The sequence below is a fragment of the Aythya fuligula genome, chromosome 9 (genome assembly GCF_009819795.1).
Source record: "Aythya fuligula isolate bAytFul2 chromosome 9, bAytFul2.pri, whole genome shotgun sequence".
In the NCBI taxonomy this organism is placed as follows: domain Eukaryota; kingdom Metazoa; phylum Chordata; class Aves; order Anseriformes; family Anatidae; genus Aythya; species Aythya fuligula.
Window position 1 is genome coordinate 21,638,243 of NC_045567.1, and position 16,518 is coordinate 21,654,760.

The window sequence follows — 16,518 nt, forward strand, 5'->3', positions numbered from 1 at the left end:
AAGTACCTTAAAAAATGTAACAGGAGCTAAAGCACAGTTTAAAATTATGTAGTGAAATAACAAAACTGCTAAGACATCTCTAGTCATCGACATAATCAGCTAACACCTGTCAGCTATATCAAACTTTTTGGAAAGAAGTGCAAAGAAGTACTTCATCTTAATCTGTAGTCATGCATTGAATCTACCAGGCATCAGACTTCTGAAGTACTCAAGTAAATGTTATATATACATAAAACAGAAATTCTGTACAATTACACATTTTTAAATGTTATAGCTCAACGAACATGCTGTATTTCTTAATTCATGGCAACGTTACCATGCCATTCAAATGTAGAAACTATCAAAGTGATTTTCAAAGTGCCATATCTTAGAACTTGATTTTTCTAAGCAATTATCATTATGTCAGTTAAGGCCTGTTTTATGTGATGAAAGAAAAACCCACTAGTAAGCAAGAAGCTCAAAGCATGGAGGCTTGGGGTACCAAAGAAACCAATACTTTTTTTCCCTCTTCTTTCCTTTTTATTTATTTTTTTTTAATTTCCTTTTTAATTATTTTTTTTTTGTTTAACCTAGCTTTGAATGCTTCTAATGATGGGGCACCCACAACTTCTCTGGGCAACATGTTCCAGTGTCTCATCATTAAAAAAAATCTCTTATATCTAAATCTACTTTCCCTCAGTTTTAAACCATTGCCCTTTCTCCTGTCACTACAAGCCTTCATAAACAGTCTGCTTTACCTGCAGTACAGAAGACAATAAAAGAAAATGTGATTTTTATATTTCAGAAGATTTCATTTTTGATGCTTTTTTTTTAATTTACAAAAAAAAAGCCTAATGTTTTCTTCTTCTAGCATAGTAACCAAATGATTACTGTAAAATGCTTTAGAGAGAATGAATTCTTAAATAGCACATATGGAAAAGATCAGCTTGATTTCACGTAACAAAATTATGGGAAAAACTCATGCTGGCAAATCACTTCTGATAATCATCTATTGTCATGGTGATTTTGAGTATTACCTTTTGATGAAAAGCTGCCTTTACTTTCTCCAATTAGAAAACACAAAATTCTCACTGAAACCCAAACTATTCTTGGCCTTGAAGGAATCAGATTTTTCAATTTTTTATTATTATTATTTTTTTTTTATAACTGGATGTGCAACTGATACTAAATTAAAGATCACCAACTACATTTTAACAGACAATGTTAAAAGGTGGGTCCTCAAGTCTGCATTAGAAATAAACAGAAACTGGTCACTCTGAATCATAAGTTTCTTTTTTTTTTTTTTCAATAGTTTGAGAAACACCAGTACAAATAAATGCAGATTTTCATTAGTTAGGAAAATCTAAAAATGTATACCTATCTATTTATTTATATATATGTATATCTTCATCTGGACTTGTCTGGCAAATAGAAATCTGTAGAGAATACTTTCTCTTATCACACAGAAACAGCTTACAATTCGTTAAAAAACAAAACACCCTGTTTGAAAGACACAGTCATGCTTCCTCTTTGAATTTCTATTTTCCTTTTCCATTTTTTGAAGATTTCAAGATCTGTAGCTTCAATTCTTTTATCATCATCTCTAACTTTTCCCTTGCCTCTCGTTCTTGCCTCAGTTCGTCTTGAAGCTCTTGTCTATCTGCCTCTGCATGATCCAATCTCTGTCTCAATTCTGCTAGCTGTAAAAGAGAAGACAGACATTTAATTTTAGCAAACGTATTTGTAAACATCAATCATTCAAGAACCCACTGATGACCACCCTATGAATCAGATAGAAATATTTTTCATGATTATTTATCAGCTCATTTTCTACAGTTATCAAGAATTATGCTACACCTACTATACCAGTAGCAAATGACACCAATAAGGAAAGTTCCACAAACATCATATTATAATCAAAAAAATGGAAGACATTGATTTTTAAACACATATAAATTCTAGTTAGATGAACTGCCACATCAGCCCATATCAATAATATGTAATGGAAGACCGTGATAATGTCTGCATCAGATGTTTCACAAATTACAAAATAAATAGCACTCTTCCACTTCCCAAGTTAACTTCTCTCACCTGACAAAATATTACATTTTTTTTCCAAAGCCTTAATGCATTTTTAGAATGCACAAAAACTACCAACACTGCTTTTGATATTCTTTAGCATAAATGAAAGTGAAATGAGATGCAGAAAATCCTGAATATAACCGCATTTATGTGTGTTCAAATATAAACACAAGTCTATCCAGGATTTCTTATGAAATATTTTGTGCTTCAATGCAGAAAATTTAATAAGTTTTTAATCTTTGGAGTACCATGAATGTGAAACTTGCCAGACCATCAGAAAGACTTAAGTAGAGCAAATGATACCAGCCACTACTGAAAAAGGCATTTCTGTTATATATATATATGAAACAAAATCATTTTTTAAAATTAACCACAGTTTGTTTAGAGAATCATGGAATATCCCAAGTTGGAAGGGACCCATAAGGATCATTGAGTCCAACTCCATACTTATATACATATAAATATTGCACCTAGATTTAAATAATTAAGAAACTGATTTGAATTTATTGGGGTCGGTTCTTTCCCATCAAAACTTCTTTACAGTGAGATCTGGAAAAGTCTAAGGAATTTTTCAAGTGTGACCAAGTTCATGTCAAGTTGCCTACATGTATGCTACCTTCAGTTACAACAGGGAGACTAGAAACCAGTTATCTTGTCTACCACTGATTTACATGTTTGTTTCTTATGAAAAGACCTCACTGAATTTAAAAATAGATTCAGAAGTGGAGTGAATCTAAAAACTCCATCTGCATTTATGATGATGATGGGTGTCTATCTAAATAATCGCTACATGTACATCTCACTGAAAAAAAAAAACAAACAAAACAGCTCATGAGAATGAAAAAAGGAGGAACATAGAGGAGCACTAGTGTTTGCCGATTGCTGTACAACAACCTGGGCAAAGAAACTGCTGTGCTGATTTCAGAGAAACATACCGCTCAATGGACACTGACCTTCACTTGTGTAATAAGAACCATTTAAACAGTTCTTAATACAATCAGAAATATTTAAGTAGTTCTTAGACAGCACTAGCCTACTAACACGAGTCTTCTGACTCCACTGCTTTGATTATGTAGACTGGTGCAGCACGGTAAAGCCCACTGCCTGCATGTCACGGCACGTACTACATAAGCAGGTCTCTGGTTGAGCTTTGGTTTCCAGCTGTAAGGAAAGGCTTCAGTACTGGTTATACTGCCCTGTTGTGATTGACAGGGTAAAGCAGCAATTAAACTAGGCAAGTCAACAAAGGAGTAAAAAAAAGGAGGAGAAAACACTTAGTACATCTTCAGGCAGGGCTGGATAGAAGAGCAAACATTTACCCAAATTCCAACCCCTCTATTTTCATTAATTTCATTTAATGTACAGAGAGTACAAATGTACTTCTCAGGCCACAGTTCTCAGAGAGAAAGGGGCAACTGGCTTCAAGAAGACATCAGATTAAAACTGGTTTTAATGCTGTATAGACAGTTCTGGGAAATTAACTGTTGCCAGGACCTCTGCTTAGCTCAGATGCTTCTGACAATTGCTTGGAACCCGGGGTCCAAAAAATAGATGTGGTAAATGAAGAAAAAGAGTCAAATGATATATTCCAGATAGTTAGACAACTAATAATCAAGAATACTTTCATGGAAGGAACATATTTAGTATTCTAACATCAAATGAAACAATTGATATACCTCTTTGGGGAACAATCTATGTTTTTTATCCTCTAAAGAATGTAAACTACACAAGCCATACAAAACACACCATACGTGATTATCTTCATAAATTAGAACATGTTGTTACTTGCAGTAATAGGGCTTGTACCAGATGTTTGGCAAATCAGACCTTAGTCAGAGAGGATTAGTTCTGGCAGCAAAGGCTAGGAATCTGTGGAGCGGGATGTCATGAAATTAAATTCATGAGAAGGATTTATGATGCTAGTCACTGCCCTACTCCCTAAAAATACCAAAACCAGTCTCTCAAGTACAGCCTGTTTCTTATTTTGAGACAATAAGAACAGATAATATATAAAACTATGATCAAATGACCACAAAGTTTTACTGAGTTTATGTTTCGGATTTTGTTTGTTTTAAAAGACTGTTTTCTGTGACTGCATGAAGTACTTCAATACACATTTAATCATAACAGCAACAAATTTTGAAGAGGGCCTTTCCAAGTCTGTCTTGGTCATGTAGTGATTTTTCCTATTGCAATGACATGAATAACCTCCATCATAAAGAAGCAATAGTAAAAGTCAAAAAGAAGGTGAAAGAAAAACCTCCATAGGTTATGATATTTGAACCCAAAAGACAGGAACAGGGGGACAAAAATCCCCCCAAAATTTCCAAAAGAGAATTCTTGATCAGATACTTTGATAGAGCACAGAATGGGTTTCATCAGATGGTGCAGAAGATGGTACCACCAAGAAACACAAAGAGCAGCAAGGTATGCTGCTAACCTGACACAAAGGAAGTCAAGAGGTTTGGTACTTGCCTCTTCCTCCCTCCCAACAAAAAGAAGAAAAAGATTATCAGCTTATTTCTGTAACTAAAATGATAATGTTTAATTCTGTAACATGGACAAGCCTACATACATTAAAATCATGACTTATTTTAAATGAAAATACTGTAGACCTTATGTTCACAATTAATTATTTCCTCAGCAATATGACACAAGTATCTGAAATGGGAACCATGCAGCACCTGACAGATGAAGTGTTTCTGTAAGTTTCTCCCTCAGTTTCAGTCAAGGGACAGGGAAATAAACATGCTGTCATTGTCCCTTATTTCGGAGTTAGTCTATGGCATCAGAAGATATGGAGAAGACGAAACCTTACATTGGATGAGCAATAACTTTGCAATTTACTGATACACTTCTCACCTGTGCAGCATATTCCGCTTCTTTGTCTTTTTCTAAATTGGTGTCACAGGTACACTTCTGCTTCATCACTTGGTCCAGTTTCTTCTCCAAGTCCCTCTGTTCAAAATAAAATTCTTCCATTCTTTGAGCATGCTCAGTTTGCAAAGATTCAAGTTCTTTTTGCAAATTCTGCTGTTCTTCAGTTAGTTCCTTCATAGCTTTAGAGTTGCTTAACATTTCCACTTCCTATGGAGACAGATCAGGATTACATACACCTTGGTTCTAACACCAGGGAAGCAAAACACTGGTCTTGTTATTTAAATGTGTATCTAGAAACAATGAGGCCCAAAAAAGCACATTTACGTTAAGATAACAATAGCCTGGTAATGGTACTTATTACTTATCAGTGCTGCCATGGAATTTTGTAGCAAGAACTCCATTCAATATAATGACATTATTTATATTTTCAAGTACCCAGCGCTTCCAGAAACAGTTTGGCTTTTCTGTTAACATTAAAACCTTTTGAAAAATATCAAAATATACATATATATTTAAACTTCTCTGTAAGCTTTACCTCCAACAGCAGAACACCTTAAAAGCAGCAGTGCTGAGACCCTATCTGAGCTGACCAACTCTGAGCTTAATGTTAAAAAATATAGGTCTGGCTTATGAATGTAAGCAGCCAAGACAGTATTTACCTAAGTTAATATAGAAAATAGAAATGAGGCAAAATCACAAATGAACACCAATTTCTAATGTCATCCATTATTAAAAAGATCAATAAAAACCCCTAAAAACAAGAATTATCAAATAGACATAGGAAGGTGGTATTCTTGTTACACATGGCAGTGATAGCATCTTTCCTAGGATATTGATGGATATTAGGATCCTTAAAATCCTAAATATTGAGAAATTTTTAGAGGACTTAAACTATATTTATATGTTTGGAAAACACTTGAAGGTAGTTTTCACATGGATAAAATAAAAGGAGCTCCTTGAACACAGTAGTTACAAACTGAAAACACATCGATTATTAGTAAACTCCAACCTAATAAAAGCACAGGACGTTAAATATTTGCTGTCTGGATTCAAGCTGGTGAAAAAGTATCTGTGTGTTCTGGTGCTTTTACATGAAAGTCACCTGTGAGATTGATTCTAGAACCAAAAATCTAACATTAGTTTTCTGTAGACAAACATTAAAGGCATTCAGACTGGCACTGTACCATTTGAAGCTGCTGCTTCCTCCGCAAAATAGTATTTAGTTTTTCCTGCTGTTTGATGTAGGTTTTCATTACTTCTTCCATGATCCTCCCCTTGTCATCTTCACAACTGATGTCTTTCATGAGAGTGGGGGACAAGGTTCTCACGTTACCTACTTCAACACGTCTAGAGTCTCTAGTGCTTTTGGTAGAAATGCGCTCGGATTTTCCACCTCTTGCAGAATGAGTTGACACAGGTGGATCTATAGATAAAAGAAGAACACAGCCTAATAATCACAGGAAACTAAGCTTAGAGTGGGAAAAAAAAATGCAAAGGGGACTGAAGATTAAGAAAAGGTCAAAAGAGTTTTTGGAAAACTGAAGTGGAAACAATCAGAAAATACTGGGTTGGTGTTGAGCTTTCCAAAATTATATGCTATAAAAACTGAAAAGTTTTCAACATAATTTTCTTTATAGCTTATCCACTCACCTAAACATTTATGCTGTTCCATGCTAGTTTTCAAGTCAATTTTTTCCTGTTCTTCAAGAGAAAGCTCTGGATATGAGGCAACTTTTTTGTGCTTTCCACTACTGAGCTTTTTCTCTGACTGTCCAGGTGAAGATTTAATTACTTCTGAAGTTTTGACTGCTGTTTTTGCAACGTCCTTGTATTGTGATGCAAGGGATACATTTGGGGCAACCACTTTATCACACATATAAAGGTAGTAACTGCAACAGAAGAACAGTACAATCAAGAATGAAAATGTGTAACAAATGATGAATGAGAGCAGTAAGTTTAATTTAATCTGATTTCAAACAGTAAAAGTTCCAATGAAAAATAAGCACATCCTTTCAAAATTTTTCCTGCACAAAAGAAATTAACGACCTACTTCATCTTTACTGACTAGATTATCTAGATAGAGTTTTACAGTCATCAAAAAATGGATTTTTCAAACATGACAGATTAAAAAAATCATACCAAACTCATTTGAAGTCTTCATTTAAATGCAAAGAGTAAAATTAGAGTGGCACCAGATCCAGACTCTAGCATTTTCATAATCCTCGTATTAGCAACGGAGAATGGCGGAAGGGATCAGTGTAGTGGGAATGAGCAAACTGCTCTTTAAACAGCGAAGCTGTGTACTGACAGTGCTGTGGCAAACCTGAGACCAGCATCAGACCACCTTTTTTCTCCACGTACATTTACAAATCTGTCTGGATTTCACAGCTCCTGACTTCTAGGAAAAATTGTCTCTATTTCCTTAACCTAGCCACTCAGCTTTCATCTAGTACAGAAGGAAAAACTGCCAGATCTGTTAAGGTCAGTGGCCAGATAATTACTGTCATGATGTTGGAGTCAACACTGCTGCCTTCACCACTTTCCTTCCTCCTGGTTCTGAAGGGGCACCAATAGAAGCAGCCAACAGAGGAACCATCAGAAATGTTCTACTATTCATGAGTCTGCATGGAACTAGTGTGCATGTGTGTCGCTTTGATGCGTGCTGCTCGTCCACAGAGCCTGATCTCACCCGTACAAACTAAACGCATTGCCCCGCAGGGATGCAGGGTAAGAGGTACTTCAACAAAGGCTGTTTCTGTGCTTGATGCAGAATACAAAGTGCACACTATGTGAAGGACACGCACTTGGTTTCTAAAACCAGGAAACTAATCAACCAACAATTCAGCTGCAGTCATTGTTTCAGTGTGGGATAAAGTCTTCAGACAGTTTTTGCAAGTTTTTTTTGAAATAAAATTAAGTTGCACTCATGGTAAATAGGCCCTGTGCAGCTTTTCACAGACATGAGTTACATTACAACAGGAAAGATTAAAATTTAGCTTCTGCCATTTCTACTCTGAGAAGGGAAACTGTAATTACATTTCAAATTTATTTCCTACTGAAGAACGCTCATACATCACAACTCGAGTCCCATACCAATAATTCTCTCATAAGCAGTTCATTAATATTTACACTAAGAAATTAATAAAAGTTAGGGTTCGATTATTCTTCCTAACACTTCAGGTTGCAAGTACATACTTTTTTTCCCACTTGAAACCATCTTTAAATAGTTAAAAGAATTTAACCCATGCATACGACGCTCAGAGTTCTGCACAGGAAATTCAGTTACCTGGGATGGAAAAAGGAAGGTGGCTGAGGTTCAGCTTCTGCTTCTTGCTTTATAACGGGATACCACTGCGATAAATCTAGGCTCTGCTGTGAATCCACCTAAAGTGAAGAAAAATAAATAAATAAATAAATAAAAACCAGTAACTGTGCCTGTAATAGAGAGGCACACGTTATTCACATTTTAATAAACACTTCAGAGTGGAATGGCACCTCATTAATACAGATAGACAGAGTTGGGCAGCAGCAGACAAACTGGGGTACTAGAAAGCAGACAGCCTTTGGCAGAGGTACAGGGTGATGCAAGCACCAGAATTTTCTTCCATCTCCAATTTCCCATTATGGGTAAAGGAGCAATGAAACCGAAAGAAAATCTCTTTACAAACCTACATAAAAGCTCTGCTGAGAACTCTGCCAGGGACATGCTACGAGTGCTTGAGAGAGGCAGAAAGAGGATTTCATACTTCCAAGGCTTGTGTGAGCCTCTACAATAAACTATCCACATCGTAATACGCACTTGCCAGATGCTTTACTACAAAATGAAACATAAGAATGAAGTGCAAACGACTGGTGTTAGAGAGGAGACCACTAAAGGAAGTTGAGACCTTTTATTAGAGATCTGGGCAAGGCCGCTGCAGTAACCTGACAACTCCATTCCCTTCGCAGTAACAAACAGGATTACTCCGGATGCATCAGAAGACATCAACTTAGAAAAACCTTCTGTGCATTCTGTATTTAGGCAGTAAGTCTTGTCATTTGTCTCGAGACATTTCTGGAGTTAACCACAGTGGTCACCTCGTGGCCTGAGAACCAAGGACAGTTTTAGTGCAGCAACCACCAGAACCGTGGTGACGCCAAGGGCCGTGCTGCATGCACTTCCAAAGGCACTTCCACAGTGGGCAGGCAGGCGTGATGCCACGGAGCCCAGAACTCGCCAGAAAACAAGAAACTTGGTGGCAAACGCACAGCCTACAGCTTTCTTATTAGTACAAAACCGTGTGAGTACAGCAAGGGAGGGCCAACATCGGGCTACTGTTAAAATACTGAAAGCAAAAGCGTAAGTACGCTGGGAGGTGAGTAAGCTCGGAGTGAAATGCTAAGGAGAGAGGCAAGGCACAGGATCTCATTTGGAATGTCCCAAAGACATTAGAAATGAGAAATTAGAAGGTTTAATTAGAAATTTATTATTACTACCTCCGAGCTTCTTCTTCTTGCTTTGGGTCTTATTTTACAGAAACTTCCCCAGGATAAGGAAGCAGCGGTTGTGATCCCAACACTCCCCTATTAAACTCTTCTAACCTTTTGTACTTTCAAGATGAATATCCGCGAGACCAAAAAAAAAGGCAAAAACCCTCCCCACCATTTTATCTTTCCTCAAGTTTTCAGAGTTTTTCTCCCACTCTGATTTCATGTGCTGCTTTAGAAGAAAGAACTATACAGGTGTGCAAAGGGAGACTCCAGAAAGAGGTTTTTTTTAATATTTCTTTTGTAGCAGTCCAGCCCAAATGACTGCTACTGTTAACTTGAGCTATTTTTTCATCCGTATACAGGAAACTGAAAGATCTTGTGGTCAGAAATCTGCCACCATAAAGCAGGAAGCAAGCAGTGTTGTAGGTGTGACTCTGGAAGGTTATTTCCACAGATGCAGGCACTCCGCGACAGTTTATTACCTGTACTGGCACTGCAAGGACAAAGATTGTCACGACAGCCTTTATCAGACGACAAGCAGTCTCCTTGCTATGAGCTCACCTGTATGTCTAAGCACTTCAGCACGTGGAAGCAAGCCATATTGCAGATTTTCGTGGAAATGTTCTGATAAAATCCCTTACAGCAGGCTGGCACAGCTGTACAAATCCTTGTTCCTGTCGTAAGCCCTTCTGCAACACTACGTTTTGAGGAGCTTACACTGAAAGGTGTCAAATACCCTGCACACCTTTTTGGGCCCATTGATCCTGCCTGCTCTTGCCGCTGCTCCTTTGGAGTCCACAACCCAACACCCAACAGGCAAAAGGGATCAATCAAACCAGCAGCCAGCGAGCAGACATTTAAATGACCAATAAACTAATAAGAAACACAGCACAGGGCAGCAACCATTTCAGAACATCTAAATTTAAATTATGCACAATAAACTTGTATATTCTGCAAAGGCAAACATCTCTGATGGCATTCCCTGCACATTTCATTGTCATCTACTTGTTACTCTCTGCTCCTACCAAATATACTCTTAAAAACTTATTCTTTGAGCATGACATGATTATTTCCCCAGCAACGTTCACCATGTATCTGGTGCTCGTCTTATTATTTAAACAGGAGAAAAAGCAGCTCTGTATTTTTGAGCCACACTGCAGACTTGCAGCGGTATTTTAGGAAAAAATACTATGTCTATTATTAACCATTGTCAAGATACCGGCCTACAGCTCATTACTTGGACAGCTTAAAACCCCCTCTTCTTTTGGCATATTTCTCTGTACCACAGGTTTGAACAGAAAGCTGAACAAGCTGGGCTTCTGAACAGCAACTTACTGATGCACCACTACCCTGCACACAGTCGTGGGATGGGTGGTTGGCAGGCTAGGTGGCCATACACCACGAGCGTGTGTGCTGGTGTAAACCTAACAAATGACAAAGAAATTCGCAACACTTGATTTTCAAGCTCCTTTCTGCTGCGCTCAGCTGCCGCAAGGCATACCGCATAAAACGTACTCAAAGGTCAAAAGGGAGAATGAGTATTTCCGCAACAGTTCTGAACTTTCCAAAGACTGCCGATCTGAAAATGGAAAAAGGACCGACAAAACCAAACCGGCTTGAATGAAATTACTCAGGGCCCAAAGACGGAAATGACAGCACCTGCTCATCGAAAATATATTTCCATGGTGAAGCCCTGTCATAGATTTAACTTGGGCTTGATTTGACAAGCGTTCCCATTTACAAAAGGCAAGCAACGTGCTTCCAAACAGCATATTTACATGTGAGCAGAGAAAGATTCAGGAGTTCTACACGAGCAGGCCAACTTACTTTGGACCGAGTTCTTTTCTGGTTTTTCTCACTAAATTTCTCCTTCATTTCCTCCAAGAGATGCTTCAGCTCCCGCTCCTCCGACGTCCCTAAGTATTTTTGGTTAATGTGAAGGTAGCAATGCCACTTGGCTGACTCAAAGCCCCAGTGGCAGGTCCTCTTGTCGGGGGATCTATGCGAATGCATCACAAACGTCTGGGGTGAAAACATCCCGTAGCACTCCAGGCACTGGATGCAGGGGTCGTCCGGCGCAAGGTAGAACTGAGGTGCAAACAAACCCTGGCACTTGCCCAGGCATTCATGCTCTACTTCAAAGGCACTGCCAGTCTCTTTCAGTTGGGCCAAGGTGTTCTTACCGGGGAGAAAACTGCCATTTTGGGGAAAAGTGCGAGGGCGCAGTAAAGCATTGCATAGTCTCTGAGCATCAGTCAGTGTAATCAGCCCACAGGAGGGAGCGTTGAACGGAAGAATTCCCAAAACCTTGAGAATATGAAGCTGGTCAGAAGTGCACCTTGAGCAGTATATATACAGTTCATCACACACGGTATTAATCTGTTGCAAAGAAAAGTCTCGGAGAACCGAATTCAACACTTGAGGCAGGCAAAGTCTTTTTTCCCCTCCGACTTTGAAACAAGAGATGGATTCCCCCTCCAGCAGCGTCTGAGTGAGCTCGGTGGAACTGTCTGGAGGAATGAGCAGCGGCCCAGACAGGATTTGTGGTGATGGAAGAGGCAAGAAGACGGTGGGAGACATACTTTCCTGGGAATAGCGCGCTGAAAAAGCTGCCGGTCCACCCAGGGAGCTCTGGCTGCTCAAGTGGAACTGTGCCAACGTGTGTTTCAGACCTGGATTTAAATTCAAAGGCTCAGAGACTGAAGTACTGTTTGGCTTGGCATTTTCCCCATCAGCCTCCATAGGAGTTTCATCATAGTCGTCCAAGTTTTCCTTCTTTATTGTTGGCAATTTATTTATTACGACTCGCACTTGGCTGCTTACGTGCATTTCTGTCATTGCTTTTTTGAACGGGGGGCTCCCGTCCTCCTGCATCCCCGTCCTCTTCTGCTCTGAAACCAGACCCAGCGGGAAGTTTGTCTGCGGGCTTTCCATCGCTACACACCAGACCCTTTAATTAATTAAAAGTCTCGAGCGTGCATTTTCCTGCTGGTTTGTATAAAAAAATACGAAAACCACGACAACCTGAAGCGATCTCGGTTACCTCCGGCACACCACGCTCTGCATTCCTGTCGGTACGAAGTTAACGCTTCAGCCTCCAACGGGAAAAAAAACCGTGACCCATTTCGCGTGTAATACTACAAAATTAAGACTGGAGAGGTTAGATATTAAGTTTTATAAATATTTGTTCGCTTCTCTGCTACAAAAACACGCCGTGATACGGGTTATTCCTCGCACCCCGCCGCCGCTTCACACAATCCGCCGGGAAGGGCGATTCGGCAGGCAGGGAGGCGGTGCGGGAGCGGCCATCCTCGGCCGCTTTCCCTTCAGAAACCACCCGGAGCCTGTCGGTGCTGAGGTACCAGAAGCCTCCCAGCCCCTCAGCCGGGGCTCCCGGGGCCTGCTCCGCCGCGCTGCCAACTTCGGGGCCGTGCCGGGGGTCCCCTCCCCTCTCCTCTCCTCTCCTCCCCTCCACACACGGCCTGCGGGGAGACACACGGAGGGGGGGAAAATCAGCGTTAGCCGGGCCCCGCGGGCAGCGTCCCGGTGCCGGTGCCCCCCTCCCCGCTCCCCTCACGCCGCAAGGCCCCGGGGCTGCTCCGCCGCCGCCGCTCCCCCCTCACCGCCTCAGCCTCGCCTCAGCCGCCCCCCCCCCCCTCCATGCGCGCCCCCGCCTCCCTCACCCGGCGCCGCGGCGGCCCCGGCAGCCCGGGAGCGGAGCAGGCGCCGCGCACGCGCCGCCGCCCCCCTCCTCGCTCCCCTTTTCCCCCCCCCCCCGCCGTGACCTCACTGCGGAGACGGCGGCGGCGGCGGCGGCGACGCGCGGGCACGAACCCGCCGGGGGCGCGCACCGCCTCCTCCTTCCCCCCCCTCCCTCCCTCCCTCTCCGTCTCCTCCCCGCCCACCGTCTGGGGCACGGCGGGAGCCGCCGCCGGCGCCTCACGTAAAGGGGGAAGGGAGGGTGCCTTGCCCGCCCCCCCCCCCCGGCTCGGCACGGTGAAAAAAATAAAAAAAATGTGTAAAAGGAAAGGAAATAAACACCGTTTTTTTTTCATTTCATTTCATTTCGGGTGTTTTCCGCGCGGTGTTTGCCTCAGCGCTTAGCGGCGGCAGCTCCCTGAGGGCCGGGCTGTGAGGGAAGGCAGAGCCCCGCTGAGGCGGCTGCTGGGGACCCTGGGCACGGCCACCCCCGGGTTGGTGGCCCCGGGTATGGCCACCCCCGGCACGGTCACCTCAGCCGGGGTCCCCCTGGGCATGGAGACCCCGGGCCTGGCACGCCAGGCCCCCCCTGTGCCCTCTGCGCCTCACGGTGAGCGGCCTCGGTCCTCTCCTTCCCCAGCACCAGGCTGGAAGGATGATCATAGTGGGAGAAACAAAGCCTACCTTGCTGCTGAGGATTTGGGCACACTTTAATCTTTGCCTTCGCACCTTTGATGCGCTCAGGTTTCCTCAGGGCAGGCCGGGCTGAGCGGGGCTCCAGCCCCACAGCACAGCTTGGCAAGGCTCCTTTAGCTCTCCTTTAAAATACCACATCTGCAGCGCTTCCTTCTGATGATGGCAGAAAAGTAGAGCTCCAGGATTGCTCTAAAGCATATAATTGTCCCTTATATGCATAAAAAGAAGCATAATCTCCTTTTCACATATTACAAACTACATATATTGGTTGTGCACTGATATACAAAGTACAGACTTCTCTGTTATCACTCCCCTTGGTGTGTGACATTATTTTGTTTGCAGGTTTTGCCCTTGAAGTTAACATCTGCAGGTAGGAAACATCTTACTGTATGCTTGCACATCACCTAGCGCAATCCTGGAGACACATGGTGCTTTATATTGCAAAAACAATAAATTGCTGGCAGTTTAAATAGTATTACAGGGTTTAGAGTAACTGTGTAAACAGCTGTGCCTGGGCTTTTAACAGTAACAGTGATCATAAAGACAATAATGGTTATATTTGTTTTTTAAAGCCTAGAGAAAACCACTTGACCTTTCTATTGTTAAAGAATTTGGGTAGAGATGAAGGAATCATAAATCTGAAGCACAGCACAACCTCCATTTATACGCTCATTGGAAGGTGGTGTAAGAAGAAGGATCATCGTTTTACTGTTGCCATATTGCAGAGCCCTCAGGCAGAAGCAAGGCTTTCCTACAAAACGAAGGGGTACCGAAAAGAAAACCTTAATTTTACTGAGGGATATAAACCTCCAAATTACTTGAAATTAAGTGTGCTCCCTCTTGGAGCTGCTTGAGGTAGACATTTCATAGAATTCCTGTAGAAAAATATTATGTCCCTTTTCATGGGCTAGAGAAAACAGAAAATGAAGGGAAAGTATAAATCTCTTCCATTCCACATAGGCCAAAGTAAAGATAAAAGCTTCCTAAAAACTGCAACCACGATTTAATCATAGGGAAGAACACAATTAATGGAGAAATATTTTTTTTTTCCCTTTAATACTCTACTATTTGGCGTTTTCCAACCTCATTTTGTTTCTCTATTTTTATTGTAGATCACTAAAGATTGACTCAGCCCTTCCTCCGGGAGCACTTATCATAATAGCTATTACCATTATGAGAAGCGCCTTTTCCTTCCCTACATTTACCCTACTACTTGCCAGACTCAGTCCTCTGTAGCAGCAGAATCGCAGCTGAAACGTCTGCACCTGAAAACATCAGCCTCTACGCACTCTGAGTTTCATGAACTGGAAGCTGATCAGGACTGATAACTTTGTACTTTCCAGCCACTTGACATGCACCGCAAATAAGATTTGTGTATTTAAGGAAGTTTCACAGATGTTGGTCCATAAAACTACTCTTGGCTCATCTTTGCATCTGACTGCACTTGATCTAATTTAGCAACGCACAGTAATTAATAAATACCAGTCATTCCACCTCAACATGCAGTTTGATACCTACGTTTGTTGTTTGTACATTTCAAAGCACAGAAGTGTTATAAATATGTTTAAATGAATTCTAACATTGTGCAGTGTGTAGTAAGCACCCTGGTACTTCTCATAAATGCTGTTCTTTAGCCTGCAGCAATGCAGAATTACATATGACTGTGCAAGCATTGGCTTTCTTTTGGCTGCTACATCAAACACTGCTGCTACATCTGCAGCATTTCCAGAATGGAAATGACAGAAAATAGTAAAATTAATGATTCTGTAGAGGGATTTAATAAACATTTGTAATTTTCTCTGTTTAAACAGTACAAGAGATTCCAGCCTTACATGCAAACATGAACTGTTTTTGCCCAGGGTAGGGAGGATGCGTGCCACTGAGGGGGATACAAGCAAGCTGCATGTGGGTGGATATTACATCTTTTATTAGACCTGCTGATGTAGGAAGCTTAGGAATTCAGCATCATCATTTCATTTGGGTTTTAAAAGTTCTGCACATTTTCCATTTCAAATTGCAAATCCCGGTAACCATTGTGCTGTAATAATGTTGCTATAGAGCTACAATAATTAGGCAACATAAGAAAGTTTCTAGGTAGAGGACTGTCTAAAGCAGGTTAACTCCACCTACAATTTTTACCGTGGACTGTGCAAAACAGATCCAAAAGGAACTAAAACCTGAGTTACAAACCCTTGCAAGATATAATCAACTGCAATAGCAGAGCATGGGAGGGATCTGGCTTTTGTTGCTAACTGTTCTGAATTTTCAAATTCTTCGGAAACTTACAAAATTAACGTTTAAAGTTGTCTTAAAGTGTAATTCACAAATAGCACCCTCACTGCTAGGTTTCAACACCTTTGGTTTAAAACCGAGGCAGCCTGTACAGAGTTTTTGTCTTTAAAGTCAGCTCTAAGGAAGAACAGTTATTATTTTTTAAAAAGTGATTTTTTCCTTTTTAATTAAAAAGTGACTGCAGAAGTTTCATTTTTCAGTTAGAGTAAGAAGTGAGGCATATATAACATATGGTAAACCACAAGGCTTCCCAGAAAGTATATAATTTATTTCATACATCTCTAAAATACCACCAAGCAGGACACATGCAAAAATACAGGCCTCCAAAATACCATAAATCAAAAAAAGTATGTTTCAAAAAAGAACAGGTCCTGCCCTCCTCACACACATACCTCTTTTTGTTCCTTGCAGGCCACCTTT

The 16,518-nt window shown here is 41.1% G+C and overlaps 1 protein-coding gene across 1 annotated transcript; it reads right to left on the reverse strand.

Annotated features, from left to right (window-relative positions):
• Positions 1 to 1,277: 1,277 nt before the first annotated feature.
• Positions 1,278 to 12,860, reverse strand: SKIL (SKI like proto-oncogene). The gene is made up of 6 exons (XM_032193205.1): positions 11,239 to 12,860; positions 8,228 to 8,325; positions 6,592 to 6,830; positions 6,126 to 6,364; positions 4,924 to 5,148; positions 1,278 to 1,679 (listed from the first exon to the last, which is right to left on the reverse strand). Exons 1-6 carry the CDS (start codon positions 12,343 to 12,345, stop codon positions 1,518 to 1,520), a joined length of 2,070 nt encoding a protein of 689 aa, XP_032049096.1. The 5' UTR covers positions 12,346 to 12,860; the 3' UTR covers positions 1,278 to 1,517.
• Positions 12,861 to 16,518: the final 3,658 nt, after the last annotated feature.

Coding starts and splice junctions, on each gene's coding strand:
- SKIL (XM_032193205.1), bottom strand. CDS start 12,345: ATGGAAAGCCCGCAGACAAACTTCCCGCTGGGTCTGGTTTCAGAGCAG. Junction 6,365..6,591: donor GGAACAGCATAAATGTTTAG/GTGAGTGGATAA, acceptor TTTTATCTATAG/ATCCACCTGTGTCAACTCAT. Junction 1,680..4,923: donor AAGCGGAATATGCTGCACAG/GTGAGAAGTGTA, acceptor TCTCTTTTACAG/CTAGCAGAATTGAGACAGAG.